Here is a 21,583-nt window from a genome sequence, read left to right as displayed (position 1 = left end):
GGAATCTCACCCCTCTTCCACTTTATGCTCAGTGCTCTTGAGGAGTTGATGGGCAGGTAGGCCATCTTAGAGGCACATTAGTAAGGCAGGTAGTAAATAAAGGCCACTGTCTTTGGATTGGGTTGATGTGAGGAAAGTACTTTATAAACTGTGGGGCATTTTAGATAGAAACTGTAAGGGCAGAGGCAGCATGGCATAGTGTATTTGGAGTCACAAAGACATGGGTTCAAGTATCGCCTCTGACTCATACTGCCTTTTTGTCCCAAGTGACTAAATCTCAGTTTCCTCATCTGTAAAATGGGGATGATAATAGTGTCTGTCTCACAGGGCTGTTGTGAAGATCAGATGAGATGCTATTTGTGAGGAGCTTTGCAGACCTTAAAGCACAACATGGTTATTGTTATTATTGGCATGATGATGACGAGCCATTGATGACTTTGTGGGGATGCTTTAAGTGTTGCTCTTACCTTTTCTGAATTGCAAGACTGGATGACCAGTGTGTATATGAGCAGGGGCTGGACTGCTGATGACTGGTGGCAGTGTAGTGATGGTAATTTCCAGTCCGCAGTTGCTTTTCCTCTGTGTTGTTTACAAGGGTTAATGCTGGTGTCCCTTCTCTTGCTCTAAGTTCTCCAGTTGTGTCTGGCTAAGTAATAACTGAAGGGTAGACAGGGTCTCTTCTCCGTGTTTTTGTGGCAGATCTGTGAGAAGATCCATGCCCAAGATCCATGTTAAAGATTCGTATGGGTCAGGCATTTTGGGGGACGCCTCCCTTCTTCCCCAGCCTCTCTCTCCTAGTGTCCTGGTTGCTGTGTTCCTCACCCAGAGGCACCATTACGTCTTGTAACAGCATTTTTTCGTTGTAGTTTAGACGCTCTACTTGCATGTTTCTTGTCTCACCAGCTGTTTGAGGAAAGGGCCTGTGTCAATGCTTCTTTGTACTCCCAGTGCCTCCTAGCACGGGGCACTTGCACACAACACTTCCTCCAGAGTTGGTTAGAGATCGATCGATAAATACTTGATAATGTTGCCATTGTTGTCGTTTCTTTCTTGCAGGAGTACTTGATGGCTGGAGCGGATATTATTGAAACAAATACTTTTAGCAGCACCAGGATTGCCCAGGCTGACTATGGCCTTGAACACTTGGTAAGAATTTTGTGTTACTTCTTAGCTGAGAAGCTCACCAAGTTATGGCACACTACTAATTGTCTCTCTTCTGATTTGGTACATGGCAACTCATTCATTTTCTTTTTTTTTTTTGAGGTTTATTACTACATTAAGTTTTTAAAAATTCTTATCTTTTGCTTTTATATCACCTTGATTTCCAAATATATCTCCTTTATATTACTTTGATTTCCAAATATATCTCCCTGTCTGCTTCCCAGAAAACAATTGTTTAAAAATCTTTTTTCATTAAATTTTTCTTTTTTTAATAAACAGAAATCTTCCTTATTTCCTTCCCACCTTCCCCCTTCATTGAGAAAGAAAGAAAAAAACAAAAACCCCATCACAAACATGCAGAGTCAAGCAAAACAAATTCTTGTGTTGGCTGTGTTCAAAAAGTACGTCTTATTCTGCACTCTGAATCCAACCCAGTTTTACCAGGAGGTGAATTGCATGTGTTTTATCATGAGTCTTGTGGAATCAGGATTGGTTACCAAGTCATTCAAGGTCTTAGAGTTACTAAATCTTTCAAAATTATGTTTATAATATTGTTAATGTATACGGTATTCTCTTGGTTCTGCTTATTTCATTATTCATCAGTTCCTACAAGTCTTCCCACGTTTCCCGGAAATAAGGTACTTCATCATTTCTTACAGCATAATAGTATTCCATCTTATACATCTATCTGAAATAGTTCAACCATTCCCCAATTAATGGACACTCCTTTACTTTCCAGTTTTTTGTCACCAACGAACAGAGTAGCTAGAAATGTTTTTGTACATCCTTAGAGTTTGTTTGGCTTTGATTTTTTCCCTCCTTTAACCTACCCTTTCTCTTTTACCTCTCACTACTTTTCCCCCTTTTCCTTCTCTTTCTCTGTTGAATGAAATGCATTTCTGTACCCAGCTCTGTGTGTGTGTGTGTGTGTGTGTGTGTGTGTGTGTGTGTATGTGTGTATATTTTTCTCTTCTGATTAGTTCAGATGAGAGTGAAGTTCAAATATCTACCACTTCCCCCACTTCTCCCTTCTCATTTGTATGGACTTAGATTTGTGCACTTGATTATATGGGATAATTTTCCCCGTTCTTCCTCTCCCTTCCTTCCCACCGATGTACAATATTCTTCTTTCCCTCCCTTTCCATTCTTCTTTTAAGATCATCAAAACATAACAGAACCACTTCCAGGCCCTCTGTTTAGTTCGAGTCCTCCTGTGATTCCTGGTGGTGATAGAGTTCTGAGGGGACAGATATATCATCTCCTAGTATTAGAATATAAGCAGTTTATCCTTTTTTGTCCCTTAGGATTGTTCATTTGTATTTACCTTCTTGTATTTCTGTTGACTCCTGTGATTATACTTCAAAGTTTTAATGTGGCTCTGATCTTTTCATCAGAAATGCTTGAAGTCCTTTGTTGGTTTAGAGGTCCTTTTTTTCTCCTTTTAGTGTTTGGCTAAGTAATAATTTAAGGGTAAAGATTGTCTCTTCTACGTGTTATTACAGATGACAGTCCCAAAAGATTCATGTCCAAATGCCATCTTGTCCAGATGTCTGCCATAGGTCAGAAATCTTTGCCAGGAAGACTTCTCTTATTAGCCTTGCTACTGCTTTGACCATTCTTTTATTCTTTGTGCTACTTTACTCCTATTATTTTGTAACATTAACTTTTTAATTATTGTAAGGTTGATTCATTTTACTCAGTTTTGCTGGTCGTCATTCTTGATTGCAAGCCTTTATCCTTTGCCTTTTGGAATGTTGTATTCCAAGTTTTTTGTTCCTTTGTAATGGTGACTGCTAACTTGTGTGTGATCCTGACTTCTTGCTACTTGAATTCTTTCTTTTTTGGCTGTTTGTACTATTTTTCTTTGATTAGGAAGCTCTGGATTTTGACTAGCATGTTCCTGTAAGTTTTCATTTGGTGGTTTCTTTCAAGAGATGACAGGTAGATTCTTTCTATTTATACTTTGCCTGCTGGTTTTAAGAAATAGGAGCAGTTTTCTTTGAAGATTTCTTGAAGTGTGAGGTCTAGGCCCTTTTTTTGGTCGTGGCTCTGTAATAAGAGGGCAGAGTTTATAATCTCAAAGAGGATCATAAACATGTCTGAAAGGTTCGGAACCGCCGGATATAAGAAACTCTCAAAGTAGAAGGCAGAAGAATCAAAACATTTATTTAGGCTCCACAGTAACCAACCCATGAACCAGAAGCCCCATTTTGATATGTTGATCAAAAGCTTCCAGGCCCAATAAGTACGCCTTGAAAGAGTAACCAGGAGGCTACAGAGAAGCATGATTGCGTAAAGCAAAATCATGTTTCCCCCTCTATGGTAATAAGATTACCCACTGGCCTGAAGTCTTTGTTCAGCTTCCTCCCGTAGGTCAGCTCTGCTACTGGCAGCTCCTGCTTCAGCTGTGTCTGTGTCTGTAACTGAAGCTGCAACTGAAACTGACGATGTAACGGTCGCTGTAACTGATGATGTAACTGTCGCTGGCTCCAACCGAAAAAGGAAAAGAAGAATCTTCAAGCTGTCCTCTCCCCTCTTATAGGGTTTTTGACATCATCAAGCTCCGCCCGAATGACCAGGGCTGATTGGTTCTTGAGTTGGCCCCTCCCCCTAGCATAGCCGTTAACACCTCCCCTCAGCCAGCCCCATGACTCATCACACAGGAAGTTCTGGTCCTGCCCCGGAAGAGCAAGCCCCAGCGTCCAGGGAAGCTCAATGAGGTAAACTGAGTCATTCAAAGAAAACAAAGGCCATTCTGGTTACACTCCACCCCTTGTTATAGGATACATAATCTAATCAGCCATGTATCCTAGAACATACATTGTGATCCAATTACAAAGGAAACTAAAACATATCATTCATTATAAAGCAAAACATATCATTCAGTGACATTCCCAAACATTGGTTAACGATTCAAATGCGATCCACCCCTAGATCCCAGCAAAATAATCTCTTCAATCAATCATCCCCAAAATAATTATTAATAATTCAAATGTCCACCCCTAAATCCTTGTATCCATTACATAGGATCAATAATATCATAACAATAAAACAACACAGCAAGGATAACACAAAATAAGTAAACAGAACACTATCATCATTTCCACCCCCCTTGAACGATTGGGGCTCAAGATCTTGGGGTGAGGGGTGAAGGTCTCATTTTCCATAGCTTCTTCATGCTGAAATTGGATGTAGAGATGGCCCTGCCCCCAAAAAGTCCCATTCCAGAGGTCATTTCTTTAACGAGCTGGCAGGAATTCCAAGAATGCTACATGCTTAGGCAGTCACCGGAAAGTGCAGGGTGCTTAAGCCTGAAGGAAACAAAGCTAGCAACAAGGTTAGCCAAAACAAAGGACAGAAAGAATAGACAAGTATGGACTATAATTCTTCAAATAAAATCATCTCAAGTTTGGTTGAGATTTCAGTTATGCAAAGATCCAACATCAGAGCCAAACTCAGGTGGGAAATGTTTCTTTTCAAAAGGAACATAATGAGGAAGCCAAGAGGATCCCACCCTAGATATAGACTAAGATTGTCCTCCCAGCCTTTCCCCAAATGTACAAGTTTTCATCCGTTAATCACACAAGGTCACCTTCAGTCTGAGTGGCTTGTAGGCTTGCAGGAGCAGTTCTTATTTCCCTATTTCTCGTGTTATCAAGTCCTCTATACATTCTGTATAATTCATTGGTTGGAATTCCATCTATCATTTCAAAACCTACTCCTGCTCTCAATAAAGCAGTAAACATTTCTTTCCTTGTTACTCTCCTTTGGCGCCAAGTTTGCTGGTTATTCACCCTTCTCTCTCGAGGAGATCTATCCCCTCCCCAGTCACCTAAGTCATGTAACTGTAAAATCTTATTTATCACTGTTGTAAGACGGCCCCCTACTTCTCCAAGTAATAAATTCAAAATTAGTTGTTTATAAGCAGGGGGAGCTGTCTTAATTATTAAATTCCTATGAGGCAGTTCCATTGAATCATTGTAATATTTGTCTGCAGTTCCTGTCATAATGGCAGTCTTCATTACCTCCTCCTTTAGTCTCATGATACAATCTCTAAGTGAATACCAGGGTCTGTGCTCAGTGGGCCACATAGAATCAGTAGCATATCTCTTATTGCATCCCACAGCGGCTAATGCCAACAGAGTAGTCCTGCTATCACCATCTCCTTGCTGATGATGTTCCCTAAAAGCTTGTTGAACTAGAGGATCATGGCTGATACCTATGAATCTCATGCAGTCTGTCCCATCTACTGATATTCCACCGGCCCCTTGATCACTGAGTCTTACCATCCAAGATATCAATGGTTCTCCTATTCTTTGGCTGAATCTACTCAAAATATCTGTGACCTCTTGTGGTGAGAAATCTTCCTGAATTTCCCTTGTAACTGAATCTTCACCTCGGGTTTCTGTCTTCCTCCTTTGTATGGGTCGAGCCCTTGTCTGATCATTTAACCATCTCCTATTCTCTGTGTGAGGCACATCCTGAACCCCAGTAGTGTTTTGTGCCTCAGCCCCTAACATTGTCTCATTCTCTCCCCACTCACTTCCTCTGCCACCATGGCTAGGACGAAGCAGGCAGTCAGGCTCTTTCTGGGCTGGGTTGAAATGCACTCTGGGCTTTTTTGGTCTCCTGTTGCTCTTAGCCACATTAATAGAAAAGTTCTCATTTGAGTCAGTTTGGTCTTCTGCTATCTGAGATTCCCCTTCTTCCTGTGGGGTAGGAGTGCCCCCATGTCTTTCACTTAATCTCAATCTTTCGTATACTAGCCGGTAGGCTGATAACACTATCCAGCTTTGCCTAGATAGTGATGCCCCTGACTGAATCCCAACTTCTCGTAAACACTTTTCCAAATCCCTAGGATCTCCTCTCCGTAGCCTTGGTTCCCAGTTTTCACAGGGTCCAGCTTTTTTAGCCAATTCTTTTGCTAGGGAGGAATAAAATGGATCCTCCCATCCTGGGATATTCATCTCTTCCTCTGAAATTGTTCTGCTTCTAAATAGAGATCTTATACCTAGCGATCCTGTTCGTGACGCCAAATGTAATAAGAGGGCAGAGTTTATAATCTCAAAGAGGATCATAAACATGTCTGAAAGGTTCGGAACCGCCGGATATAAGAAACTCTCAAAGTAGAAGGCAGAAGAATCAAAACATTTATTTAGGCTCCACAGTAACCAACCCATGAACCAGAAGCCCCATTTTGATATGTTGATCAAAAGCTTCCAGGCCCAATAAGTACGCCTTGAAAGAGTAACCAGGAGGCTACAGAGAAGCATGATTGCGTAAAGCAAAATCATGTTTCCCCCTCTATGGTAATAAGATTACCCACTGGCCTGAAGTCTTTGTTCAGCTTCCTCCCGTAGGTCAGCTCTGCTACTGGCAGCTCCTGCTTCAGCTGTGTCTGTGTCTGTAACTGAAGCTGCAACTGAAACTGACGATGTAACGGTCGCTGTAACTGACGATGTAACTGTCGCTGGCTCCAACCGAAAAAGGAAAAGAAGAATCTTCAAGCTGTCCTCTCCCCTCTTATAGGGTTTTTGACATCATCAAGCTCCGCCCGAATGACCAGGGCTGATTGGTTCTTGAGTTGGCCCCTCCCCCTAGCATAGCCGTTAACACCTCCCCTCAGCCAGCCCCATGACTCATCACACAGGAAGTTCTGGTCCTGCCCCGGAAGAGCAAGCCCCAGCGTCCAGGGAAGCTCAATGAGGTAAACTGAGTCATTCAAAGAAAACAAAGGCCATTCTGGTTACACGCTCTCAGGTAGTGATTGTTAAGTTCCATCCCTTCAGTCTCTTTTCCAGTTTAGTTATTTTTGCTATGAGATACCTTTTTTTCTTTTGATTTTGTTTTAGTATTTCTTCTGGTTTCATGGGGTTATCATCTTCTATTTGGTCTGTTCTGGTTTTCAGGGAATTTATTGCTTGGTTAAGGTTTTGTATATCTTGTGACAAGCTGCTAATTTCCTTACCAGTTCTTTTCTCCATTGCTCTCATTTTTTTTTTCCCAAATTTTTACCCTAGCTTTCTCATTTTATTGACAGATATTTTAAAACTCTTCTAGGAATTCTAGTTGAAGAACCAAGGCATTTTTCTTTGAGGCATTGCTTTTAGATGTTTTAGAGTCATTGCCTTCTTTTGAGCTTCTACCTTGAGGGTCCTGTCATGAAATTTTTTTATTGTGGTAATCTTTTTTTGTTTGTTTGCTCATTCTCCCAGCCTACTTCCTGACTTTTTATAGTTATACTTAGAGCTGGGCTCTGTGTGCTTCTAGAGGGAATTTCTGGACCGGTCTTGCTGCTGCTTTCTGTTGCATTATTCTAGAATCTCAGGGACAGCTCAGGCTTTCAGTTGTCCTAAAGTGGATTCTTCCTAGGCCCTAAGACCTAGGGCATAGGCTAATTTCTACTTTCCTGATCCAAGCTCTTTAAGTTCTTGACCCTGGATTTACCTCTGAGTAATACATCTATGGGCTTGCCCTGTTTGGAGTTCTAGTGAACTCCTGCTAGATTCAGTTACTATTAGCCCACTTGACAGCTCTGCAGGTGCAGGGTGACAAAATTTACACCTTCAGTTTGAAATTTCCTGCCCTGGTTATTCCCCTGTAGATTTCAGACTGTGTTGGAGCCTAGAACTGGGACCCTGCCTTGTTTATGAGGTCAGAACCATACAGCCGTTGCTTATTTCTGAACTGCTTGGTATACATCCTAGGGTCCAAGACTGTCTTTCACCCTGGAAAGCCAGCGTAGGCCCAGATTGCCTTTTCGGTCTATCCTGGAGTTATGACTAAGAACGAGATAGTAAGCAGCAGAGCTGCTAGTTGGTATTTATTCCTGTACCCTCTCCAGGGTGTACTCCTTGTTGCTGGATTTGGAACCTTTTGCTGTCTGAGTTGAGTGCTCCATGCAGCTGTTCCTAGTTCAACCCTGTCTCTAGTGCCTGCAGACCTCTCTCTCTCTGTCTCCCTATGCCAACTGGCCTGGAAAAATGATTCCTTGTCTTTTTTTTCTCTTGGATGTCATGACCAGAATTCCATCTGTTAAATTTCTTTTAGATACATTTGGAAGCACTGGGAAGGTTTGGAGGAATTTGGCCATATGTTTTTCTTGCTGCTCTTCTATCTTGTCTTGCCTCTCCTCAGTATTATCCCTTGTAACAAAGAATGAGAGAAAGGTGGCAAAACAGTTTAGCAAACTAACCAACACATCAACTGAACCTGACAATGTATTTAGTATTCCACACTCATAGTCTTTCACCTCTGAATAGTAGGGAGGTAGGTATGTTTCTCCTTTTCCATGTTCAAACTTGACCATGATAATTCCACAGTGCTCAGTGTCGTGAGTTTTGTTTTTGTTTTTCCAATTTATTTCATTATGGTCATTGTCTATAGTGTTTTCTTAGTTTTGATTACCTCAGTTTGCATCAGTTTATAGAATTCTTCCTATACTTCTCTATATTCTTTATCATCATCTTTTGTCACATAGTACAGTGATATTCCATTCCATTCATATAATCACAATTTGTTTAGACATCTCTAAATTGAAGGGCAAATGCTTTGTTTCCAGTTCTGTGTTATTTGAAAAAGTGATGTTTGTTTTTTAAAATAGTAGTCTCACTTCCCAATAACTTTGTCTGCTCTTGTTAGAACCTTCCTTTATAACAAAGAAGTATCTTTAAGCAAAACAAACTACATGTGATCATGGCTTACAACATCTCTGTTTCAAATCCAGCACCCCCTGCTTAGAGGAAGAAGGTATGCTTCATCAGCACTTTGGAGTCAGGACAGGTCGTTGCATAGAACTAAGTTCTGATTTCTTTTTGCATTGTTTTCCTGTGTATTGTTGTGGTCATGGGGATATTGTTCTCTTGGTTCTAATTACTTTGTACCCATTAATTTTCAGTGGGCTTCCTTTATGGGCAAGTGATAATAAGATGAAAGGGATGCCTATTATGTGATAGGCACTGTGTGTGCTGGGGTTTGTGAGCTATCTTTAGTATCTGGAGGCTGACATGATTTCTTTTAAGCAACTTAGTGCTTCAGTGCTTCCACTTTTACAAGATGCTCTGGTGAGAATGTGTGGTGCATACCTTAGTGCTTTTCTCTTTTAGAAAATTTGCATTACCAACTGAAAGCAGAGACAACAATGCTTTGGCATTCCTTATTCCTCTCTTGGAATAGAGATGTTTTAAAAGACTCCCGTATTCATGCCTTGTTTATTGAGTTAAAAATGAAATGCATGTTAAAAATTGGTTTATCTGACATTCTGTCTACTGAAAATCTCTGTGAAAGAAGCTTTTTGCTTGTACAGTGATAATTAATGCTTAGGATGATGACAGTGAAGCATTCCAAAGCTCTTTCTGGGTCATCACATGTTTAAAATTATGTTCAGTATAGTTTTGTTAGTCCATTTTATGGTCCTATAATTTTCAAAGAATTAGAATATCAATTCTATAGAGTCTTTGCTATAGGTTTTAGATGTCATCCAATTTAAACTCTACTTAAAGTATATTTGGTAGTGCAAATATCCCATGGACCAGGTGACAGAATGTTAGAGCTGTAAGGAAATTTAGAGATTATATAGTCTATTTCTCAACTTGACAGGAGAAATTGAGTCCCAGAGCAGTCAATGGACTTGACTAAAGTCACGCAGTTAGTGAAGGAACTCGGGTCACCAGCTTGCAGCCCAGGTCTATACATTTCCACCGTGTAGCCTAAATGTCAATTCTCTATCAACCAGAATATCACATTCCTTGACCGTGACAGATACAGAGAGAACTTACAGAGTTAAGACTAGTGAGTTCCCTTTTAAAAGAATGTTTGTTTATCAGCTGACTCAGACAGAGTTGGAAGGGATCTCAGAAGCCATCTATCTAGTCCAAGGTGCAGTGCTCCCCAGAGTTATCCTTATGGTATCATACTCAACATATGGTCATTCAGCTTTTGCTTAAAGACTTCCAACGAGGAAGAATCATTAAATTCCAAAGTAGCCCCTTGTGCTTTTGGGTGACCTGCTTGTTGGAGAAATTTTTCCTTACATCAAACCTAAATTTGCATTTCTGCAGCTTCTATCCATTGTACCCATTTCTGCCCCTTATGGAAGATCAGATCACATCTAATTTCTCTTCCACATGATGCTTCTTCAGGTACTTGAACAGAGATGTCATGTTTCTTCCAGAAATGTCTTTTCTTTTTTAAAAATTAGTAACTTTTGGGGAATGGTTCCAAATTGCTTTCCAGAATGGTTGTATTTATAGCTCCACCAAATTAGAGGAGCAAGGAAGGAAATAATACCAGTTGCATTTATGGGTAGGGGAAGAGTTAGTGATCAAACAAGGGATAGAGAGGTTCTTAGAAGTTCTTAGAAGTTTTGATTACATAAAATAGGAAAATTTTTGCATAGATAAAACTAATGAAGTTAAAATTAGAAGAAAAATAGTTAACTGGAGAAAAAATTCTTTCTTCATTCATAAGTATTTCCTTCTTTGTTCTTTTTTTTTTTTATCACTTTTTGTTTGTGACCTTTAAATCTACCTGTATTTCCCCATGTATGATGCACCCTTTTCCGAAAAATTTGGGGTATAAAAACTGGATGCGTCTTATCCAGTGGTTGTAGATTTTTTTACTTGCATGTCCCGCTTTTTCACGCTTGTTGTCTGCGCTCATTGTTTCGCATTTGTTACCGGTATATTAGGTTACGTTTTGCCACATTCTGCTCAGAAATGGCTCAGAAAAGATTTTCATACAGTGCTGAATTCAAGTTAAAAGTGATCCAGTTTGCAAAAGTGAATGGAAATTGTGCTGCAGAACGTAAGTTTGGTCCTCCTCCAACTGAGAAAACAGTCCGAGACTGGCTACGGGAAGAAGAAACCCCACTGAAAACTCCAGAAGAAGGCCATGAGAGGCAAGTCAGCAAAATGGCCTGATTTAGAGAGAGAATTGAAGATATGGATTGAAGAGCAAAGGGCAGTTGGAATTCCTGTGTCCACAAAGATGGTTCAGCATGAGGCAAGAAGAATTGCTGATGAAAAAGAAGTTACTGATTTCAAAGAAGGACACAATTGGTGCTTCAGGTTCATGAAACATAATGGACTAAGCATGTGTACATGCATCAGACTTGACCAAAAGATACCTGAAAGCTATGAGCAGAAGGTCCTTGAATTTCATTGTATATTGAATATTATTGTATGAATTTTATGATGAATAAAACTTGAGTTCAATAACTTTATGTAATTTTTTTTTTTCAAATTTTGGGTCCCAAAATTAGGGTGCGTCTTTTACATGGCAGTGTCTTATACGTGGGGAAAATGCAGTAATTCATGTGTCTGTTTAGAACTTATCTTTTTTTTTCATTTGAGTCAGTCTAGTTTGTTAAGTGACTTGCCCAGGGTCGCACAGCTAGTAAGTGTCTGAGGTTGGATTTGCACTCAGGTCCTCCTGACTCCAGGACTAGTGCTCTATCTACTGTGCCACCTCATTGCTCCTAGAACTTATCTTAGTATATTGTGTGAACTTTGGCCTAAGCCCAGTTTCTGCTAGACTGCTTTCTAGTTTTCTCAGAAATTTTGTTGAATAACATGTCCTTGTCTGTAGTTAGGGCCTTTGAGTTTATTGAAAACTAGGTATATTGTGTATCTGGTCTGTATGTTACATACCTAGTCTGTTGCACTGATGGATTTCACTGTTCTCTAACCAGTACTGAGTTGTTCTGATGCTTACTGCTTGTATTGTAGTTTGAAGTGAGACTAAATAAATTGTCTTTGATTGTGAGCCAGGTCTTGGTTACCTTCCTCTGAATGTTCTCTAGCTTATCACTTTCCTTTGTAAACTGTGGTTCCTAGAACTGGACATACTACTGCAGATATGATCTAACTGCAATATAGACTTGGTTGTTGTTCAGTCCTTTTTTAGTCATGTTCAACTCTTTGTGACCACATTTGGGATTTTCTTGGCAAAGATACTGGAATGGGTTGCCATTTCCTTCTCCAGCTCTTTTTACAGATGAGGAAACTGAGGCAAGCAGAGTTAAGTGACTTACCCAGGACACATAGCTAGTATTTGCGATTAGATTTGAACTCAAGTCTTCCTGATCCCAGGCCCAGTGCTCCATCTGTTGTGTCCTCAGCTGTCCATAAAATACAAGGACATTTTCATTACTTCTTGCATAATTACAAACTGCTTTCCAGACTGGTTGGATCAATTCATAGTTCCATCAGTAACACGCTCATCTTTCTACAACCCTTCCAACGTGGACTAGTCTCATCTTTTGTCATCTTTGCCAGTCTGCTGGTTACTGGGTAAAACTTAAGAGCTGTTTTGATTTGGTTTTCTCTTTTTAGTAAATTAGAATATTCTTTCATATAGTTATTAATAGTATGCAATTCTTTCTAGAGCAGTTTATTTATCAATCAAACATTTATTGCGTACATGCTATGTGCCAGGCACTGTTCTGGCAAAACAAAAAGAGGCGAAAGATAGGCCCTGCTGTCAAGGTCCTTACGTTCTAACGGGGGAGACAACATGCAAACAAATATCTATAAAATGAGCTATATACAAGATAAATAGGAAATAACTGACAGAGAAAAGGCACTGGAATTAAGAGGGCTTGGGGAAGGCTTCCTATAGAAGTTCACTTTGACCCTTTATTGGGGATAATGCTGTCTTATTTGGGAGTTAGAGTTAATACAGTATGTTGCTCTGATACTCCCTTCATTTGCTTCTTTTCTTTTCTTTGGGGGAGAAATGCAGGGAAGAATAATCTTTGCCAATTTTTTTTAAGGCTTATCGACTGAACAAATGTTCTGCAGAAGTGGCTAGAACAGTAGCAGATGATGTAACTTCCCAGACAGGTAAGGAACTCTTTCTCATTCCCCATCCCTTCCCTGCTCCCAGGACCCTTTGTCTTCCTTCTCCTTACTAGACTGTAAGCTGGTTATCTTCTCTTCATTTTAACTCTCTGTGACACTTTGACCTGGCATCTGCAGTCCTATTACATGTTAACTCTAAAATGAGGGCCTTGGCTTCCTTATGTGTTTAGGACTGAGTGGTTTTTTTCCCTCCCCTTTTCTAGAAGGGCATTATCAGACTGACAAAATGGCGGCTTCCCATTTAGATTATCATTAGAATGTTTTATTTGGCAGTTTTCTAGTGTTCTCCCTCCTTCTCTCCTCCCTCCCCCTCTCCCTCTCCTCAGAGTGATTTGCTTGGCTGGATAAAGAGAGGCTATGATTTGGGTATCCTTCACATTGTGTCGCTAGATGACCTTGAAGGTTCTGCAGTGCATGTAGACAGACGTGTGTAATCAGATACTGCAGTGCTGGTACTTGGGAAGAGGTGCCTCCAAGCAAACCCCTGCCAGCCACCAACGCATTTAGGTACCAGCTTGAAGTAGGGGTGCGGGGATTGGAAAAGAAGAGAGAAAAAAACAGGAGATGCCAGCTGGAGCCTCCGGATTTGTTAGATTGCTACCATAAGAGAGATTTTAAAGGAGGAATGTCAGGTGTTTAATATGCATAGCATGCTAATGAAAGCCAAGGCAGTTTATGGGAACTCTGTTTCAGGAAGATAATGCTAAAGTTTGTGGTAACGTATAGCAGGTTGCCCAAACATTCACAGGTCTTCAGGGTATTGATCCAACTGCAGGACAGAGAAATAAAAGATTTTTTTTCCTCCTTTGTATGCATTGTGTAGTTCAACTTTAGAAAAGATAAAGGCAACCACAGGTTTTGTGTGTGTGTGTGTGTGTGTGTGTGTGTATGTGTGTATGTGTCTTTTTTTTTTTTTTTCAAAAATGTCAAAATCTGTGTTATATTCACCCACCTTTTCTAGTTCTATTGTGTCTCAGAGTCTGGAGTCCCAAATTAATGAATGGTTAGGATTAATGAAAGGGATAAATTATGTGACACTTTTGACTTCTTTTTAGGGGGAAATGAAATAAAATGATTCTTATGTTCTAAATATCCAAAAGCTATCAGAGAAGATGTTGCACGGGGAGAAATCAAAGGAGCCCATTAAATTAAAGGATCCTTCAGATGAACCTGAATCTGTTAAATTTTTTTCATTCTTTGATTCCTGATTTCCTAGCTTTGTAGGTTTCAGAGATAACCGTTATTTGGAGGTTATTGTTAGATGTACTAACCATTAGTTGGTGAGCTCCTTGCTCGCAGAGCCTGTCTTTTGCCTCCTTTTGTATCCTCTGTGCTTAGCACAGTATCTGGTACGTAGTAGGTACTTAATAATTGTCGATTGAAGATGACTGGGAAGTATTTCAAGTATCTGGCACATACTAAGTCCTTAATAAATGTTGACTGATTTGCTGAAAGTGCTATTTTTATTATACTGTTTTATGGAAATGCTTGTTTTATCCCATAAATTAAAAATAAAATAAATAAAAATTCAAAGAAGAAAATACCATTTATTTTAAAATCACCAAGGATTCTTTAAGATTATATGATGACCAAACAATATAGCCCTATAGTAGTGATGGCTTAGGTTTATTCAGACCTGGGTAAAGTTTTCTTAACTTGTAGCCAGGCAGTTGTGATTCCAGAGTGATTGAACACCTTGAAAATTCACCCCCTTTTTTTTTTTTTCTGTTTTCAAAGGGATCAAGAGGTTTGTAGCAGGGTCCATGGGTCCCACCAATAAGACCCTCTCTGTTTCCCCTTCTGTGGAGAGGCCGGATTACAGAAACATTAGTGAGTATTTTTTTTTTCTTTAGCGTGCTTTTTGGGTTGTGCTACAGAACCTTCCTAAGCATGAGATTTATTTTCTTTCTCTTTTTGTGCCCTTTTTCTTCTTGTCCCTGTCCAGATTGTGCTAGCCCCTAATGACAGATATAACTGCACTCACCTTTTTAATTCCAAGAACATCTTTAGGCCCATTTCCAAAAGAGTGGAATATAACTCTTTTGTGTGTTCTTTGCCACCTTCTCCCTACCCCAATTAGTTTTAGTTTTCTCATCATCTAAGGCCAGTCTTGGAATGGTAATTGGATCTTAGTCTGTTCATTTGGCATGTTGTATGTCTTTGTAATTTCATTCTCTCTTTGCCCTGAAGAAATCGACATCTTTCCAGTTGTTATTACTGATGTAAGACAGAAAAAGGGGAAGGTTCAGAGTGAACCTGCTTTGGGTGGTTGGAGTTAGTTACTCGTGTTCTCATGTCTTTTATGTGTATAAGTATTTGCATTGTTTGTCCCATTAAAGCTTAAGATTCTTGAGGGCAAGGACTGTGCCTTTTGTTTGCTTTGTCAATCTAGGTACCATATATTGTAAAGCTTAATGCTTTTTAAAAGTCCATTTTTGATGATGACTTTTGCTTTTAAATCATCTTTATTTCCCAGTGTATTACTCTTGTCTCTCCCTCCCAGAGAGTCATCCTTTATGATAAAGAACAAAACAGGAAAAAGCAACAGTTCAGTAAAATTAATCAACATATCAAAAAACTGACATTATATGTAGTGTTCCACACCCATAGTCTTAAACATTTGCAGAGAAATGAGAGTTGAGGTGCCTTTTCTTTTGGGCTTAATAAATGTTAGCTATGGGCAGTTAGGTGGTGCAGTGGATAGAATCTGGGCCTGGAGTTGGGAAGACTCCTCCTCCTGAATTCAGATCTGGCCTCAGACACTTAGCAGCTGTGTCACCCTGGGCAAGTCACTTAACCCTGTTTGCCTCCTTTCCTTACCCGTAAAACGAGGTGGAGAAGAAAATGGCAAATCACTCCAGTATCTTTGCCAAGAAAATCCCAAATAGGGTGACAAAGAGTCGGACATGACTGAAATGACTGAACAACAACAAAACCGTTAGCTAATTTAGGACCTGTTAGGCCATCGTATAATTTTTAAGGATAAATAAGGAACTGGACCTAGGGTCAGAGGACCAGTATAGTCTCAGGTCTGATGATTATTAGCTTAAATTTGAGCCACTGACTTCAGTATTTATAATGAGGGCTCCTTGAGTTTGAGGAATTTAAGACGGAGGAGACTTGTTAAATTTGTTCTACCTATTTCAAGTCCTTTTTTGGCAAATGCCTCACAAAATGAGTGACTTAGTAACCTAAGTGTCCACACTGGAGAAGGGAAAAGGAAACCCATGAACAAGATTGCATGTCAAAGTCAGTTTATTAAAGGATATTCTTTATAGCTGGCTGGCAACAGGAGTGGGGTACTTTGGGACTCCTAATCTATGTACAGATGGGATTTGTGTTGTGGTAGCTCCAAAGATGGTTTTCTACCCTTCCCTCCTTATGTAAAAAAGGTCCCATCTCTGATGCTTCTAAGATATGCTTCCCCCTTTTTTTGGGGAGATTCCAGGATGGTGATTGGTAGAGCAGAGTGCGTCCAGTCTGCTACTCAGCACTTTCAGAGATATGCTTTTGGATCTTTGAGCACAGTAATTGGTTGAAAGGATGATAATGATGAAATTTACCTTGATTTACCCAAGGTAAACTAAAAAGAGGGATGTGTGGAGAATCTTGTCCACAATGTTAGGTATAGTGAGGCCATCTGGGACCACATGGTACCTTTGTCTATGAAGATATTTGGGGGAAAAGAAAGAGAGACCGCAGTTGGTTTTACGAATGAAAGCAAAAAAGTGAGGAGTAATTAACACTTACAGGATACATGCTAATTATCTGGCAGGTGCCTGGAGGATGTCCTTGGATTGTTCCCTGGTAAGAGGAGGAATAAAAAGCCTTTACAGAGGTGCTATGGGGTTTTTCCTTTGGGATTCTACTTTCAGAATGCTAACTTTGATTTTATAAGGAGGGAAAATAAAATTTCCATGTGCAAGATTCTAGCGAAGGAGAAAGGTTTTAGTGATACAAAATATAGACACACACACACACACACACACACACACACACATACACACATATACATACATACATATATACATATACATACATACAAACACACACATATATACATATATACATATATACATGTACATACATACATATACATACATACATATATACATACAAACACACACACACACACACACACACACACATATATATATATGGTGGATAGGTACTGGATCTGTGATTTCATTGGTAGAGGGAATTCCCAGATGAGGGAGCTTTCTCTACCAATGCCTGTCATCTCTTTCTCTGCATCTTTATAATCTTGGAGGATTCCCTTGATCACTGAGAGGCTAAGTGATTTGTGCTGGGTCCCTCAGCCAGTATGTGTCAAGGGTGGTGTTTGAACCCCACATCTTCTTGACTCCAAGGCTGGCTCTTTATCTATTATGATACCCTTCCTTAGTTACATATAAGTGGGCATGCATGTCTGAGCAAACAATATTAATTTACTTACATTCTCTAGAGTAAGGAAAGATAATGCTAAATGTTAACAATGTTCTAAGAACCACCAGTATATCCTTATATGCATAATTATAAAGAAGTATAGGACTACATGGGCCAGATATGTATAGAAAGCATTGTAACAGTTAAAGATTTGTTAGCTCTTCTATATGGCTAAGTAATCCTGAGCAGGTCACTCAGCCTCTCTTAAGTCTCAGTTTTCTTATCCGTAAAATGGATATAACTTTTTTTTTTAACTTTATTCTGGTACACATTAAATTATATCATATGTATTTATAAATTTTGTCGTTGAGTTGTTTCAGTTGTGTCCTACTCTTTGTGAACCCATTTGGGGTTTTCTTGGCAAAGATACTGCAGTGATTTGCCATTTCCTTCTCCAGTTAAATTCACAGATGAGGTAACTGAGGCAGACAGGGTTAAGTGACTTGCCTGGGGTCATACAGCTAGTAAGTGTCTGAGGCTGGATTTGAACTCAGGAAGATGAGTCTTCCTGACTCCAGGCCTGGCATTCTATCCACTTTGCCACCTAGCTGCCCATTTATAAATCTTAAGGTGTTACATAAATGCAAACAATTATAAAGGGTTTCTGGCTCCTACTATAGGGTTTACCCCTCAGTCTGTCCCACTTTTGTCCTGGCAGTTTTTTAACAAATGGAACCTGCTTTAACTAGGTCACTCTTTGGATTTCTTTGTTGGGATTAAATTTTGCAAGACCTTTTTAACTCTCTGATAAAAGAGAGTAGATATATTTTACTTTAAAACATATATGGACAATGATGAAATCTTAATTAAGCCAGTACCTCTTTCTCCAAACCTTTAGCCTATAGCTGCTAAGGGAAAGGAAAATCACCTTTAAGCAGGCCCTATTCTCTATTTTTTTGCCTACCTTTCTCTAAAGGCAGGGAAAGTGACAGAGGATCAAGGAAGGAAGGAAAAAAGATCCACAAATTGAATTATTGATTTTTGAGTTTGCAAGACTCACACTGCGGGTTTAAAGACTGTCTACCACCCAAAGACTTTCCTAGCCCAACAACTTGTCACTGAATCTGCATGGGAGTACCTCTGCCATAAGAGTCTTGTATAACCTAAGGAAGAATATTATCAGTATTGGGGAGAGTATTATTAAAAATATTTGTCCACTGCCCACTCATCCCTTAGATTAATTGAGCTTACATGCCGTAAAATCCCTGAGATCCTCAGCAGACATGCTACTGTAGAGCAAGATGCTTCTCCCATTTTGCACTTATAAGGTTGGGTTTTTTGACCCCATGAAAGACTTGGTTACTTTGAATTAGTTCTTGTCTTACCCACTCAAGTTGATTTTGAGGTTGCTTGAAGAGTTAACAGCTTTTCTTCCTGTTTTGGGTGAATTAATTTTTCATCCATTTGGTTAAGATTTTCAGGGCTTCCTGAGGAGGGTAGGTGACTGGAGCAGATTACATGGTGAGGACAGGTAGGCAGTGCAGAGTCTCCCCCAGCAGTCTGCCAGCACACCTTCGGTCTTACTTAGCCCTTCTCTTTTGGTGGTTCAGTGATTCAGGCATAGAAGTGTCAGCCTGTGGGGATCTTAAGTCCAGCTTGAATCATTTCTCCAGATGACCAAAGGCAGTTTTTAAAAGTTGTAGGGAATTTGAACAGGCTAAAATTAGTGGGCCATCCAAAAGTAGGGGATGTAAAAGAATATGTTTATTATTCTAGGGGATGTAAAAGAACATTCTTATTTTTTTTTTTTTGCTTTTAAAGGAAAGTGAGATCGATAGTAAAGGGAAGTATAACAGTTCGTTTTTGAATAGGGCAGCAATATATACCTCTTCACATTTAGTTTGGTAGGTGTAGTAGCAATTTAGATTTGAAGATCTTTCCCACCCATTAATAGGCCCATGTGACCTGCTTACGTCACAGGAAGCCTAAGTCACATGTGGTGGGAGGAGGAGCTTCCTGACAGGAAAATTATGTTATGTTGCAGGAAATGCTGAGAGAGAGAGAGAGAGAGGGAGGGAGGGAGGGGAGGAGAAGAAGGAGAAGGAGAAGAAGAAGAAGGAGGAGGAGGAGGAGATGCATACTCCGATCTCAGTTTATTAAAAACCATCTCTTATGTGAAGCAGAAAATCTATTTTATAGCCAGAAAGAGCAAGCCTCAAATGCTAGTGTTTCTCTCCTGCACATGTAATGATTATGCAGGGGACCCTATGTTTGTTTTTCTGTGTTTGCACAAGTGGATCACAAGTCTCCACACTGTCTCATACCTGTGACTTGCAAAGAGCAGTGATACCCTTGAACTCTGCAGTTTAAATACATGGTTCACCCAAGGCGAAGTCTTTTCCTGAGATAGACTAGATGGACAGGACTGTCCATGTGGTGGGTGTTCAGTAAATATTTGTTGACTGATGTACTTTGTATGGTTTCTGTTTTTCAGCTTTTGATGAACTGGTTGAAGCTTACCAAGAACAGGCCAGAGGACTTCTAGATGGTGGAGTTGACATCTTATTGGTAGAAACTATTTTCGATACTGCCAATGCTAAGGTGAGTTTAGGGAGGAAAATTTGGTGGCAAGAGGGGAAAAAGACCCCCTAAATTTGGTGAGAAGGCACTCATACCCCTTATTGAGTTAAGCACCATCCTTATTTTCATCCTTTGTAAAATGTTATTATCATAAATATGTATAAGAGACTAGAAAACAGATTTCCCCCAATCCAATTTCTCCTTAAATTTTAGAGTATAAACATGATAAAACATGGGTTGAAGTAATGGAGGGTGAATCCATCACATGGAAGTCACAGATCTATCAAAATAATGTAGCTTTTTTGTTAAAGAGTTCAAATATCTTTCAATTCAGGTTTATCTCACTTTTTCTGAAAGAGATGGATACTTTTGGAAAGTCTTTTTTTTCTTTTTTCTTTTAAGCTTCCTTACTTCTCATTGACTTAGTTATCATTTTAGTTGCTTTACAATCATTTCTTTTGGTCAGGGAGATAGCTCCTAACACCAAATGTATTAGAGGATCACAGTATTTAAGGGAATGGTTTTTATAAAGCACTCAGTCCTTTCGTAATATGAATAATCATTCCTTGTTTTATCAGCTTTGGAAGTTGACATTGATATGTTTTCTTATAGCTCTCACACCTTTTCAAAAAACCAGCTAATTATTTAAAATGATTTATTATAAACAATATTGAACTTCATTACCATCAATTAAACTTGCTTTGCAACTTTTAACATTTAAATAAATGAAATTTATTCCATAAAGTGTCATAATGGTTTTTCGTTTGCTCCCTCCCTGTCTCCATCAGTTTTTCTCTAGTCCATTCTTAATTCATTTTTCCTCTTATGCATTCATGCTTGAAAGGCAGTGTGGTGTAATGGACAGAGAGCTAGCATTGGGTTGGAGGATGGGTTCAAGGTCTGCCTCTGACACGTGGTAGCTGTGGACCCTTGGGCAGGTCAGTAAATTCAGTCTTCCATGGAGCTCTCTTAAGACTATAAGGTACAAATAAGGTGCCAATCTACATTCATAGGGGAATTTTTTCATGGGGAGTTTCTTCAGCTGATGAAATCCTGGATCCAGTCAGAAAATAGTCATAGTTACATCCATTATTGAGTGTGTACCGTGAAAGTATTACATTAAAAAAAAACCATAACTCTTCAAAGATATTCACAAAAGTATTGTTTGTAACTTCAGACAACTGGAAGCAACTAAAATGTAATAATTGGGGGATGTGTAAACACATTTTGGTACATTAGTATAATGGAGCTATTAAGATGGATTAGAATAAAAGATTTTGAGGAAATATTGAAAACCTTAGGAATTAATTTATTTTTTAAAAAAAGTTTTATTGATGTCTCTTTTACACTTATTTCATTTCCATATATATACCTCAACTTTCTGCTTTGACCATCCCTTTCAATCAAAAAAAAAAAAGCTAAGAAAGATGCATAAACAAACATTTTCTAAGTATGCTGTACACTCTGGATAGATTGTGGATGTAGTGTACCGTATGTCTTCTACTCTTTGTCCCTAGTCCCCCACCTCTCTTCTGAAGGGGAGGAGGGTCATGGGATCCTAGGTTTGTAGCTGCTCTGTAGGCCATTCCTCTTTG

At 39.4% G+C, this 21,583-nt stretch overlaps 1 protein-coding gene across 1 annotated transcript in view; it reads left to right on the top strand.

Annotated features, from left to right (window-relative positions):
• Positions 1 to 21,583, top strand: part of MTR (5-methyltetrahydrofolate-homocysteine methyltransferase) — a 138,107-nt gene that overhangs the window by 20,645 nt on the left and 95,879 nt on the right. The window contains exons 4-7 of the mRNA XM_036756287.1: positions 1,057 to 1,146; positions 12,935 to 13,004; positions 14,760 to 14,852; positions 19,903 to 20,009. Of these exons, the coding sequence (XP_036612182.1) occupies positions 1,057 to 1,146; positions 12,935 to 13,004; positions 14,760 to 14,852; positions 19,903 to 20,009 (360 nt within the window). The remainder of the gene's footprint in view (positions 1 to 1,056; positions 1,147 to 12,934; positions 13,005 to 14,759; positions 14,853 to 19,902; positions 20,010 to 21,583) is intronic.

This window comes from Trichosurus vulpecula, chromosome 4, assembly GCF_011100635.1.
Source record: "Trichosurus vulpecula isolate mTriVul1 chromosome 4, mTriVul1.pri, whole genome shotgun sequence".
Classification (NCBI taxonomy): domain Eukaryota; kingdom Metazoa; phylum Chordata; class Mammalia; order Diprotodontia; family Phalangeridae; genus Trichosurus; species Trichosurus vulpecula.
The sequence above is the reverse complement of the archived record's forward strand: the minus strand, read 5'-3'. Positions and strand labels throughout refer to the sequence as shown.